The sequence below is a fragment of the Thalassophryne amazonica genome, chromosome 18 (genome assembly GCF_902500255.1).
Source record: "Thalassophryne amazonica chromosome 18, fThaAma1.1, whole genome shotgun sequence".
Lineage (NCBI taxonomy): Eukaryota > Metazoa > Chordata > Actinopteri > Batrachoidiformes > Batrachoididae > Thalassophryne > Thalassophryne amazonica.
In genome coordinates this window covers 53840673-53854264 of record NC_047120.1, presented here as the reverse complement: position 1 = coordinate 53854264, position 13592 = coordinate 53840673, and the positions used below count along the sequence as shown (strand labels likewise).

The 13592-nt window shown below is 42.4% G+C and overlaps 1 protein-coding gene across 1 annotated transcript in view; it reads left to right on the top strand.

Moving 5' to 3' along the window:
* Positions 1-13592, top strand: part of LOC117530930 (ubiquitin carboxyl-terminal hydrolase 31-like) — a 37728-nt gene that overhangs the window by 10985 nt on the left and 13151 nt on the right. The window contains exons 3-5 of the mRNA XM_034193893.1: positions 1595-1683; positions 10669-10761; positions 10988-11123. Of these exons, the coding sequence (XP_034049784.1) occupies positions 1595-1683; positions 10669-10761; positions 10988-11123 (318 nt within the window). The remainder of the gene's footprint in view (positions 1-1594; positions 1684-10668; positions 10762-10987; positions 11124-13592) is intronic.

Below are 13592 nucleotides of genomic sequence, written 5' to 3'. Positions count from 1 at the left end.
ATATCAAGCCTGTGAATAATAGGATGTGCACTACACTAAATAGTGTTTACGTGATGTCCTCATGTTATGTGTACTCTACTCTTCAAAGATGATTAAAGGCATTCTAGCAGTGAATGCAATCGATTAGCCAAGGAATAAATATGAGTTCTCAAACTTGCAGCCCGGGGGCCGGATGATGTCAGTTACCCAGCATTTTTTGGTCTGTGACATTTCTATTCTGTTCATGGCATTAAATGTAGTTTGCATGATTAGTTGTGTGCTTGTATACACTCATCGGCCACTTTATTAGGTATATGTATGCAATTGCCTGTTAACACAAATAGCTAATCAGCCAATCACATGGCAGCAACTCAATGCATTTAGGCATCTAGACGTGGTGAAACTGACTTGCTGAAGTTCAAACCGAGCATCAGAATAGGGAAGAAAGGGGATTTTAGTGTCTTTGAACGTGGCGCGGTTGTTGGTGCCAGACGGGCTGGTCTGAATATTTCAGTAACTGCTGATCTATTGGGATTTTCACACACAACCATCTCTAGGGTTTACAGAGAATGGTCCAGAAAAGAGAAGATATCCAATGAGTGGCAATTGTGTAACCAAAAATGCCTTGTTGATGTCAGAGGTCAGAGGAGAATGGGCAGACTGGTTGAATGGCTGCGTGATGCTATCATGTCAATAAGGTCCAATATCTATGATTAATGTTTCCAACACCTTTTTGAATCTATGCCACAAAGAAGTAAGGTATTTTTGAAGGTAAAAGGGGGGATCCAACACAGTCCTAGCAAGGTGTACCTAATGAAATGGCCGGTGAGCGTATAATGCCACATTAAACAGTTGTTTTGTTGAATTAATGCGAAAACATACAGCACACATTAAATTTTTAATTGTTTAAAATTTCATGGTTTACATTCATTCTTATTGCAATTCTCATTTTTGCCCTAGAAATGGCTGTGTTAATTTTAGTTTATTTGCATGAAAATTCAGTAAGGTATATCTTATATATTATATTCCAATTCTAAGGTGGAACTATGCTAGTATACTAAGGCATATCTAAATATCTAAAAAGGAAGAGTAAAATAGAAGAGTAGAAAAGAGCAGAGTAGAGCCACTTAGGTGCCTGCCTGTTTTGTTTATTTGATTGTGGACAAGATGTCTTAAAAAGTAAAGGATGGATTTCAAAATTTTATGGTGAAAATTTGAGAATTCTACAATATTGCACAGCGAAAGCGTTGTGGTGAAATCAACCACTAGGGGGCGATTATATGCCATTGTGTTGCCATTTTATGCTGCACAGTCAATGAATATGAGGAATTTTTCACATATCTAGCTTCAGAACTGAATCTATAATAGTAAATGTGGTGTGCATGACTTTTCTAACTTGGTGTAATTTTATAAAGGAATAAACATGCGACATTGTTGGCCCATGACCTTGATAAGGTTTGTGATCTCTGTTTAGTTTTACATGTATTATCTTGTGCTTGCTTGCCAAGTATTTGTGCATTCTCTCATATATATATATATATATATATATATATATATATATATATATATATATATATATTTATTTATTTATTTATTTATTTTTATTTTTTTTCAGCCTCCTGTTGAAGATGAAAATGCTACTGAAGGATCTCCGTTACCAGCACCTGGCTCTTTTGTTCAGGAGCTGTTTCAGGCACAATACAGGTGAAACCATCCATTTCAGCCTAAGTTTTAAAGTAGAGGTCTTTTCGGGTCCAAACGTTTGGACCAGACCTAAAATGGATCCGTAGATCACCTACTAATCAAACCCGGATGTGCATGAATTAATTTCTAATAAATAGATACTCTATCTGATAGTAAGTGGAACTTAATAGCATTTGGTCCGAAATGGTCCAAGGGTAATTTAAAGTTCAATGAACAGCAACAGAGTCAGAATACACAACACACACGTGCATCTGTATGGCGCATCGCTCAATAAGGAGTAGTGAGGATTATAAAGAGCAGCAACACCTTAGACATTTACATTCATTCTAGTGACCAATATTCCCAGCAACTGTTACCAAGAAACAAAACCAGGAACAGTTTTGACAGTTTTCTCGGATCCTCAGACCAACAAGACATCCACAGATCTGCAACTCGAGGCAGTTGAACGAGCACAGAACCAGTTCCAACTAGGCTAAGATGTTTGGGTCCAATATGACTCAGGTCTTGGATTAATCTGGCGTCATAAGAAACAAGGGTTAGGGAGCCATGAAGATCTCTAGTCCAAGTGTTCTCAAACCGAATTTCTCAAACATTCAACTCACAGTCCAGTTTCACTGGTAATACATAATATTCTGACTGTTGAAGACAAATGTAACAATAAATCACTTTCCAAGTTGCAAATCAAAGCCAACAACATCAAATATGTGGTGTGTCAAGATGAACAAATGCAAATTGCATTAACCTGTTGCATGTGACGATATTGACATTTTAAAGTTTGTTTTAAGCCACAATGCACAACACTTTTGCTTTAGTACAACATCAAAAGCTACAAGTTTGCTTTTTTGTCAACTTGAGGTACTGAGCTTATTCTAATACTGGCGGTGTTTCCAAGGAGATCGACCATGTACTTGTGGGAAAATGCTGTAGAATTGTGCAGAACTATAGGATCTACAGAAATGCCCATGTGAATTTTGACCAAAGATGTGTTGTGCCTTCCCTGAGGGTTCAGTTGAAGTCTTGCTCAGTGCCAAAGGTTTTGCATGCAATGTAGCTGGAGGACTTGCAGACGTGGACACAACAGGTGATCTGAATAGGTTGTGGGAGTTCTTCCGCGATTGGACCCTGAAAGTAGCTGAGGGTTGTATTGGAACCACCAGTGTGCACAGGAAGAAGTGTTTAATTTCTGAGGGCACTCTAAACAGGAGTCCTAGGAGCCCACTTGATGGAAATGTTAGGATGTAGAGGGAGCTGAGAAAGTGGGCGGTGACAGCTCTGAGAATGGACAAGGAGCCATTTGTTAGAGGAATGTATGATCAGGTAGCACACCATCTGTGGTCTAGTGACCCTCGACCTGCTTACATTGGAATCAAAGCACTTTGGTCCTTCAGACTGACACTACAGTTATGGCTGAGGATGGTTCAGTCCTGACAGACGCCTCTGCTTTACTGTCACATTGGTCCAGCTACTTTGAGCAGCTGTATATGGCTGATCCTCCTGCTGGGATGTTAGACATTTCTGGTGCCAGGGTTCTTGGAGCTGATTCTCTAGTCAACTGTGAACCACCACATCTCGGTGTGATTGCAAAGGCTGTGAAACAACTGAGAGTGTGGAAAGCTTAGGGTTTTGTGGCATTGGAGCTGAGCTCCTCCAGGCAGATGGAGGTGCTGTTCTCCTGGCATTGCAAAAAAACTTTTGTTTCAATCTGGGAGACAGGTGTCATTCCTTCAGATTGGAGGAGAGGACTTGTTGTCCCAGTCTGGAAAGGGTGATCGTGTCAGGGTTTGCGGGTAAAAGATGTGGGCTCGAATGTGGTGAAGCTGAGGTGAAAAAATGACAAAGGTTTGTTGATTGAAGATTAGTGGTCACGGAAGTGCTGGTTGTGAAGGCACCGGAGCTGGAGAGACAGGTTGGAGTGGAATATGATGGCACGGTAGAGCCAGGGCCAGGTGGACGCAATGGAGCTGACGGATGACTGGAACTGTGGGAAGATGAGAACAAAGGGTCAGAAACAAACACAGTGGAATAAACGGATACAAGAGAATCATAATTAACAGATACTAGGGCAAGGTTACTGCAGAGTGGAACTGAAGTTTCTTATGAGTGTGGAGTAGAAATACCGGTGTATAAATGCTGACTGGGTGATTGGTCGCAGGTGTTCGAACAGTCACAGGTGTGAATAATCAGCTCCGCTGCTCAGGCTCTGGGGAAACAGAGGGAGAGAGAGCAAACCACCAAAGCAGCACAACAGATTGTATGGACCAGGGGCACATTCTGGTTTTTGTAAAGGGGGGCATGGATTTGCAAACGAGTAAGGCATGACTAAGGGGGGAGAAATTTTAGAATTTGTAGAAGCCGTTTCCTACATTTTGATGCATATTTTACCACAGAATACACCACAGATAAAAGAAACTTTATAACCTGTTTTTTTTTCTTTTATTAATTTTAACTTGTATTGTACAGTCTTGGATGTTATGCAGTGACATTATGATAAGAAGTAACAGAACATTTGAAATGTCTGGCTTAAAAAAGTGAACACCATTGCTGCACCATGCTGAGTCATGGTCTGGAATAAATGTATCTAGCTGAGTCACTTGTTGCTGGGTAGAGGGTTCAGAAACAGCATTTGGCAGACATTTGATGTCTTCTGTCACCGTCTCTATTTGTGGGTGTGTAAAAATAAAAGTGTACATGCGTGCAATTTTGACCACAGGTAAATTTTGGAGAGCTGGCATTTGCCGTTTGGTATGCTTATGTGTTTTGGGCTCACTGCCAAAACGGAACGTTGATAGGACTAATATTATGAGAGAAACTATGGAGATTACCTAACAACACTAATGGCCCCTTCACACATAACACGATTGAACCCGACTGGCGTATGAAGGAGGAATTGCATGCCACTAGTGAAAAATTGGAGCTGCCTCGAGCTCCTCATACAGCTGTTGCCACAACTATTCCCGCACACCAGCGGCCGAAAGACAGTGAGTGCCCATTCGACCATGTCTCGGCAGGTGTCGGCCAGAGTCCAGTTGCCACCCACAAACATCCAACACCACTCATGGGGCACTTAGAAAAGACGGGGCTGTTTGCACAGCTGGCAAAAGAGTAGAGTGCAGGCAAACACATTCAAGCTGCTCTGTGCAAGTGTCTATGTGCCCCACGTGTGTGCTGTTACAAAGAAACACATATGTCATGCAAGTGTGCTCCCCCCCAACACATGTGGCATGTGAGTCTGTGCTCCCCTGCTCAACACGTGGCATGTGGGGGTGGGGGGAGCACACTTGCATGACATGCTGATAATCATGAACAGAAAAGATCACATGGGGACGGGCCAGCCACGTCTGAGCGCGTGAAGCACAGTAAGGCGCATCTCAGCTGATCACCGGCCACCCATGCACTGACAGCTGGAAATGAGGGCTCAGTGCACACGATGTGTTCAGTTAAAAACACAGAGAACACAACCAGGACAAGTATATTATTAAATGCTACAATAACTACATACATAATTACATAACGAATACAAAAAATAAATAATCACAGAACAAGGAAACAGTGAGTGACACTGTTCTGTGTGCTGATCGAAAAGGTGCGCGTGTCCACAAACAGAAGCAGCTGTTGGGATCTGTGGACCTGCTAATCACAGCTGAAGAACACGTACCATGGTATGATGGACATGACCTTCCAACTCTCCACCATGAGGTGCCTATGTATGCACGCTGTCCTCACGTGGAAATACATAAAAACATATATATATATATATATATATATATATATATATATGTATATATATATATATATATGTATATATGTATATATATATATATATATATATATGTATATATGTATATGTACGAGGGCTGTCCATAAAGTATAGGTCCTTTTTATTTTTTTCAAAAACTATATGGATTTCATTCATATGTTTTTACGTCAGACATGCATGAACCCTCGTGCGCATGCGTGAGTTTTTCCACGCCTGTCAGTGACGTCATTCGCCTGTGAGCACTCCTTGTGGGAGGAGCCGTCCAGCCCCTCGTCGGAATTCCTTTGTCTGAGAAGTTGCTGAGAGACTGGCGCTTTGTTTGATCAAAATTTTTTCTAAACCTGTGAGACACATCGAAGTGGACACGGTTCGAAAAATTAAGCTGGTTTTCAGTGAAAATTTTAACGGCTGATGAGAGATTTTGAGGTGACACTGTCGCTTTAAGGACTTCCCACGGTGCAAGACGTCGCGCTGCGCTCTCAGGCGGCGTCATCAGCCTGTTTCAAGCTGAAAACCTCCACATTTCAGGTTCTATTGATCCAGGACGTCGTGAGAGAACAGAGAAGTTTCAGAAGAAGTCGGTTTCAGCATTTTATCCGGATATTCCACTGTTAAAGGAGATTTTTTTAATGAAAGACGTGCGGACGGGTCCGCGCGTCGGGACGCAGCCGGCGCGGAGCGGCGGCACAGGAAAAACACCTCCGTGTTGATAACCATTTGTAAAATCCAGGCGGCTTTTGATGGCTTTCAGTGGAGTGAGTATATGAGAAATTGTTTAACAGCTGGACATGTTCCAACTTGTCCTTAAGGCTTCCAACAGAGGTGTTTTTCCTGTGGCGGAGCGTCGCGGTGGCTGCGAGCCGACGCGCGGACCCATCCGCACGTCTTTCATTAAAAAAATCTCCTTTAACAGTGGAATATCCGGATAAAATGCTGAAACCGACTTCTTCTGAAACTTCTCTGTTCTCTCACGACATCCTGGATCAATAGAGCCTGAAATGTGGAGGTTTTCAGCTTGAAACAGGCTGATGACGCCGCCTGAGAGCGCTGTGCGACGTCTCGCACTGTGGGAAGTCCTTAAAGCGACAGTGTCACCTCAAACTCTCTCATCAGCCGTTAAAATTTTCACTGAAAACCAGCTTAATTTTTCGAACCATGTCCACTTCGATGTGTCTCACAGGTTTAGAAAAAATTTTGATCAAACAAAGCGCCAGTCTCTCAGCAACTTCTCAGACAAAGGAATTCCGACGAGGGGCTGGACGACTCCTCCCACAAGGAGTGCTCACAGGCGAATGACGTCACCGACAGGCGTGGAAAAACTCACGCATGCGCACGAGGGTTCAAGCATGTCTGACGTAAAAACATATGAATGAAATCCATATAGTTTTTGAAAAAAATAAAAAGGACCTATACTTTATGGACAGACCTCGTATATATGTATATGTATATACGAGGTCTGTTAGAAAAGTATCCAACCTTATTATTTTTTTAAAAAACCATATGGATTTGAATCACGTGTGATTGTGTCAGACAAGCTTGAACCCTCGTGCGCATGCGTGAGTTTTTTTCATGGAAAGAAAAGCGGAGGGACGCGCCACGGCTCCGTTCATTACGCGGGACAAAACCACCTCGGTGTTGGTCTCTCAGGACAGCTTTCAAGTGGATTTCAGACGGATTCCGGTTGCTTTCCAGTCGTGTGAATATCCGATTGTGATTGTGCATGAGCTGGACATGCCAGAACATGTCCCGTGAGGCTTCATCACGGCGTTGCTTTGCGGTGGAGCAGCTTCGCTTTCCATGACAAAAACTCCTGTAACAGTGAAATGTGCCATTCATTTTTAAACTGGACGCTGTCTTGATCCAGTATGTCGTCTGACTAGCACAGGAATTGTGAAAAGACGTGGACATCAGCACTTTTCCGGCACATTAAGACAGACGGCGGAGGAGTTCCGCGCGTCGCAGTGCAGCCGCTCGGCGCAAATCACAGACCTCGTATATACACTCAACAAAAATATAAACGCAACACTTTTGGTTTTGCTCCCATTTTGTATGAGATGAACTCAAAGATCTAAAACTTTTTCCACATACACAATATCACCATTTCCCTCAAATATTGTTCACAAACCAGTCTAAATCTGTGATAGTGAGCACTTCTCCTTTGCTGAGATAATCCATCCCACCTCACAGGTGTGCCATACCAAGATGCTGATTAGACACCATGATTAGTGCACAGGTGTGCCTTAGACTGTCCACAATAAAAGGCCACTCTGAAAGGTGCAGTTTTGTTTTATTGGGGGGGGGGGATACCAGTCAGTATCTGGTGTGACCACCATTTGCCTCTTGCAGTGCAACACATCTCCTTCACATAGAGTTGATCAGGTTGTCAATTGTGGCCTGTGGAATGTTGGTCCACTCCTCTTCAATGGCTGTGCAAAGTTGCTGGATATTGGCAGGAACTGGTACACGCTGTCTAATGATGATCATCATCATCATCTCCATCCGTCCCTCGCTCGTGAACAAGACCCCGAGATACTTAAACTCCTCCACTTGAGGTAAGGACACTCCACCGACCTGAAGAGGGCAAGGCCTAGGATTTGGAGCTGTTTCACACTCGGCTGCAAACCGCCCCAGTGCACGCTAAAGGTCCTGATTTGACGAAGCCAACATAACCACATCATCCGCAAAGAGCATAGATGTGATTCTGTGATTCCGAAACCGGACCTACACCCTGGCTGCGGCTAGAAATTCTGTCCATAAAGGTAATGAACAAAACTGGTGACAAAGGGCAGCCCTGGTGGAGGCCAACGTGCACTGGAAACAGGTTTGACTTACTACCCGCAATGCGAACCAAGCTCCTGCTGCGGTCGTACAGGGACCGCATAGCCCTTAACAAAGGATCCTGGACCCCGTACTCCCGGAGCACCCCCCACAGGGTGCCCCGAGGGACACGTTCGAACAACTTCTCCATATCAGCAAAGCACATGTGGACTGGTTGTGCGAACTCCCATGAACCCTCAAGCACCCGATGGAGGGTATAGAGCTGGTCCAGTATGCCGTGACCAGGATGAAAACCACACTGCTCCTCCTGAATCCGAGGTTTGACTTTTGGTCAAATTCTCCTCTTCAGTACTCTGGAATAGACCTTACCAGGGAGGCTGAGGAGTGTCATCCCCCTATAGTTGGAACACACTCTCCGGTCCCCCTTCTTAAACAGAGGGACCACCACCCCGGTCTGCCAATCCAGAGGCACTATCCCCGACCGCCACGCGATGTTGCAGAGGCATGTCAACCAAGACAGTCCCACAACATCCAGAGACTTAAGGTACTCAGGACGGATTTCATCCACCCCAGGAGCCTTGCCACCAAGGAGCTTTCTGACCACCTCAGTGACTTCGGCCTGGGTGATGTATGAGTCCACTTTTGAGTTCCCAGTCTCTACTTCCTCTTCGGAAGACTTGACGATGGGATTGAGGAGATCCTCGAAGTATTCCTTCCACTGCCCGACAACATCCCCAGTCAGGGACAACAGCTCCCCCCCGCACTGTAGACAGTGCTGGCGGAGATCTGCTTCCGCCTCCTGAGGCGTCGGATGGTTTGCCAGAATTTCTTTGAGGCCAACCGATAGTCCTCCTCCATGGCCTCCCCAAACTCCTCCCAGACCCCAGGTTTTTACCTCTGCGACCGCACGGGCTGCAGCATGCTTGGCCTGCCGGTACCTGTCAGCTGCCTCCAGGGTCCCACTTACCAACAAAGACAAGTAGGACTCCTTCTTCAACTTGACGGCATCCCTTACTTCCGGTGTCCACCACCAGGTTTGGCGCTGAACCCGGAAATACATTAAAACACACATTTCACAATATGTGTTTTTATGTATTTCCACGTGAGGACAGCATGCTGACGCATGCGCCTCACGGTGGACAGTTGTAAGGTCAAGTACTTCATAACGCGATATGTGTTCTCCAGCTGTGACTTGTGGGTCAGAATATCTCAACAGCAGCGGCTGTTTGCGGCCACGCCCACCTTTTCCTTTCTGTGATTATTTATTTTATCTATTTGTTATGTAATTATGTGTGTAATTATTGTAGTATTTATTTATATACTTGTCCTGGCTGTGGTCTCTGTGTTTTTAATTTAACACGTCATTTCCAGCTGTCAGTGAGTAGCTGGCCAGTGATCAGCTGACAGGCGCCTTGCTGTGTTGTGTGGGTTCAGATGTGGCTGGCCGGTCCCCATGTGATCTTTTCTGTATGTAATTATCAGCATGTCATGCAAGTGTGTCCCCCCCGCATGCCACTTGTTTTGGGGGGGCACACTGGCATGCCATATGTGTTGGGGGGGACACTTGCTTGACATATGTGCTGCTTGGTAATGGCACACTTGTGGGGCATTTAGACATTTTTCACAGACAGCTTGATTGTGGTCATCTGCACTCTCCTCTCGTCCCGGTAGCGCGAATAGCCCCGCCTTTCTAAGTGTCCAGCAAGAGGCATTGAATGTTCGTGTGTGGCACCTAGAATTTGGCCGACACCTGCTGAGAGATGAGTCGAATGTGTACTCACAGGGCACTCACTGTCTTTCGGCTGTTTGTGTGTGTGAATGGTTGGGGTGACAGCTGTACGAGGCATTCGAGGCGGATCAGATTTTTTACGAGTGGCATGCGATTCATCCTCCGTGCGCCAGTCGGCTTCAATCTTGTTATGTGTGAAAGGGCCCTAAATCTTTTGCACAGCACTGTATATTTACAAATTATTCATATCAAAAATGTATTTAAAAATGTATTTTTGGGGAGGTGATGGTCTAGTGGTTAAGGTGTTGGGCTTGAGTCCAGAAGATCATGGGTTCAAATCCCCGCCTGACTGGAAAATCACTAAGGGCTCTTGGGCAAGGCCTTTAATCCCCTATTGCTCCCGGTGTGTAGTGAGCGCCTTGTATGGCAGCACCCTGACATCGGGGTGAATGTGAGGCATAATTGTAAAGCGCTTTGAGCGTCTGATTCAGATGGAAAAGCGCTATATAAATGCAGTCCATTTAAAAAGAAAAAAAAAATCATGATTTTAATGTCAATTTTTTGAAAATATCTCATGCACAAAAATTTAAATAAAAGTATTTTGCAGCAATACTGGACAAATCTGTGAGCAGGTCAATGTTTGTAGATTTGAAATGATTTAACCAAGATTTTAAGAATGAGTGTGTGTTGTTTTGTCTGTGTGTGTTTTGTCTGTGTGTAGGTCGTCCCTGACTTGCCCTCACTGCCAGAAACAGAGCAACACCTTTGATCCTTTCCTCTGCATCTCACTGCCAATCCCGGTGCCTCACACGCGGTAAGCCCACGCGGTGCCAGATTCACCCGTAACACCGCGTGTGTCAGATATCACAGTGTCCCAAAATAAGTAAGATGTAGTGTAATTTTTGCAGCTGAAGTGTCAGACGGAGCACAAACAAACAGAAGGAAACAACTGACAATAGAATGCTAAATTTAGAACTGCCAACAATGTGTGAAGCATCGCTCCAATTATGGCTACGAGCTGACGTTGTATTTTGCTGCAGGCCTCTCTACGTGACAGTTGTGTACCAAGGAAAGTGCTCCCACTGTATGAGAGTCGGGGTGGCGGTTCCTCTGTCGGGCACCGTGTCCAGGCTGAGAAAAGCTGTGGCCCAGGAAACTAAAATCCCTGCTCAACAGGTACCGTTTCTCCTCTTTGACTGCATGTAGACTTAACGAGAGCCGGAAGAGGTTCTCAGTGACCCATCAGAGGGTTTGGATTCAATTTAACCCTGCGATTAGCATTATGTAGGATTATGTGTTGTCTGTAGACCAGATAGATTATCCAAGACCATGGGCGGAACCAGAAATATATTTGGGGGCATCCCACTCCATATGTTTTCTTTCAAAGCAGCCAGTCATTTTCTGAAGCAACTGTTCTCATTTTGTTTTTTAGTGTTTTGAAACAGTGAACCATTTTCTGTAGCAACCATGTCACATAGTGACACAGAATTATTTTCTGAAGCAGCAGTTTGAATTAGTGTTTCAGTGGTTTTGAAGCAATGAAACATTTTCTGAAGCCGGTGTTTAATTTAGTGGTTTAAGCACTTCTAAAATTGACTCAATTTCTGAAGCCTTTTGTTCAGTTGATTATTTTGTGCACTTTAAAACTGTGAATCATTTTCAAAGGTCATTGTTTCAGTTAGTGTTTTGGGCACTTTCAAACGGAATAAAAAAAGAACTATGTGTCACTTCACTTTGATGAAGAAGTGAGCTATTTTCTAAAACAGCTGTATTTATTGTTTCAAGTGGTCACAAATCATTTTCTTAATTATCCATTTCATTTAGTATTTGGGGCACACTGAAAGTAAACTAAAAACAAAAAAATGTGTCAGTGTGTTGAGCACTTTGAAACAGTGAATCATTTTTCTGAAGCAGCTGTATGTATCATTTATTGTTTCAAGCTCTTCAAAAAATGTGAATTTTTTTTTTAATTTAGTGCTTTGTACATGTTGAAGTAGTTTTTTAAAGAAACCCTGGTACTTAGTGTTTTGAGCATTTAGTTTTGAATCCTTCAAACATTGAACTATTTCCTGCAGCAACTTTTTAATTTAATGTTTCAAAGTCTGTGAAATACTGATTCAGTTTAAGAAACAATCCCTTCCATTCTTTTTCAATTTCCTCATTTCTGTCCTAACTACAGTATATATGGAATATTTTGTTTGTGGAAACAGTGAATCATTTTCTGAAGCAGCTGTATGTATCATTTATTATTTCAAGCACTTCAAAAAGTGTGAATGTTTTTTTTTTATTTAGTGCTTTGTAGATGTTGAAGTAGTTTTTAAAATAAATGCTTGTACTTAGTGTTTTGAGCATTTAGTTTCGGGTGCTTCAAACAGTGAACCATTTCCTGCAACAACCGTTTCATTTAATGTTTCAAATTCTGTGAAATACTGAATCAGTTTAAGAAACAATCCCTTCCATTCTTTTTCAGTTTCCTCATTTCTTCCCTAACTACAGTATATGTGGAATATTTTGCTTGTGGAAATGGTGAATCATTTTCCGAAGCAGCTGTATGTATCGTTTATTGTCTTAAGCTCTTCCTAAAGTGTGAATCTTTTTTGAATGTAGTGTTTTGTACATGTTGAAGTATTTTTTTTTTTTTTTTTGAAGAAACGCTGGTACTTAGTGTTTTGAACATTTAGCTTTGAGTGCTTCAAAACAGTAAACAATTTCCTGCAGCAACTGTTTCATTTAATGTTTCAAATTCTGTGAAATACTGAATCAGTTTAAGAAACAATCCCTTCCATTCTTTTTCAGTTTCCTCATTTCTTCCCTAACTACAGTATATGTGGAATATTTTGCTTGTGGAAATGGTGAATCATTTTCCGAAGCAGCTGTATGTATCGTTTATTGTTTTAAGCTCTTCCTAAAGTGTGAATCTTTTTTGAATGTAGTGTTTTGTACATGTTGAAGTAATTTTTTTTTTTTTTTTTTGAAGAAACGCTGGTACTTAGTGTTTTGAACATTTAGCTTTGAGTGCTTCAAAACAGTAAACAATTTCCTGCAGCAACTGTTTCATTTAATGTTTCAAATTCTGTGAAATACTGAATCAGTTTAAGAAACAATCCCTTCCATTCTTTTTCAGTTTCCTCATTTCTTCCCTAACTACAGTATATGTGGAATATTTTGCTTGTGGAAATGGTGAATCATTTTCCGAAGCAGCTGTATGTATCGTTTATTGTTTTAAGCTCTTCCTAAAGTGTGAATCTTTTTTGAATGTAGTGTTTTGTACATGTTGAAGTAATTTTTTTTTTTTTTTTGAAGAAACGCTGGTACTTAGTGTTTTGAACATTTAGCTTTGAGTGCTTCAAAACAGTGAACAATTTCCTGCAGCAACTGTTTCATTTAATGTTTCAAATTCTGTGAAATACTGAATCAGTTTAAGAAACAATCCCTTCCATTCTTTTTCAGTTTCCTCATTTCTTCCCTAACTACAGTATATGTGGAATATTTTGGTTGTGGAAACGGTGAATCATTTTCCGAAGCAGCTGTATGTATCGTTTATTGTTTTAAGCTCTTCCTAAAGTGTGAATCTTTTTTGAATGTAGTGTTTTGTACATGTTGAAGTAATTTTTTTTTTTTTTGAAGAAACGCTGGTACTTAGTG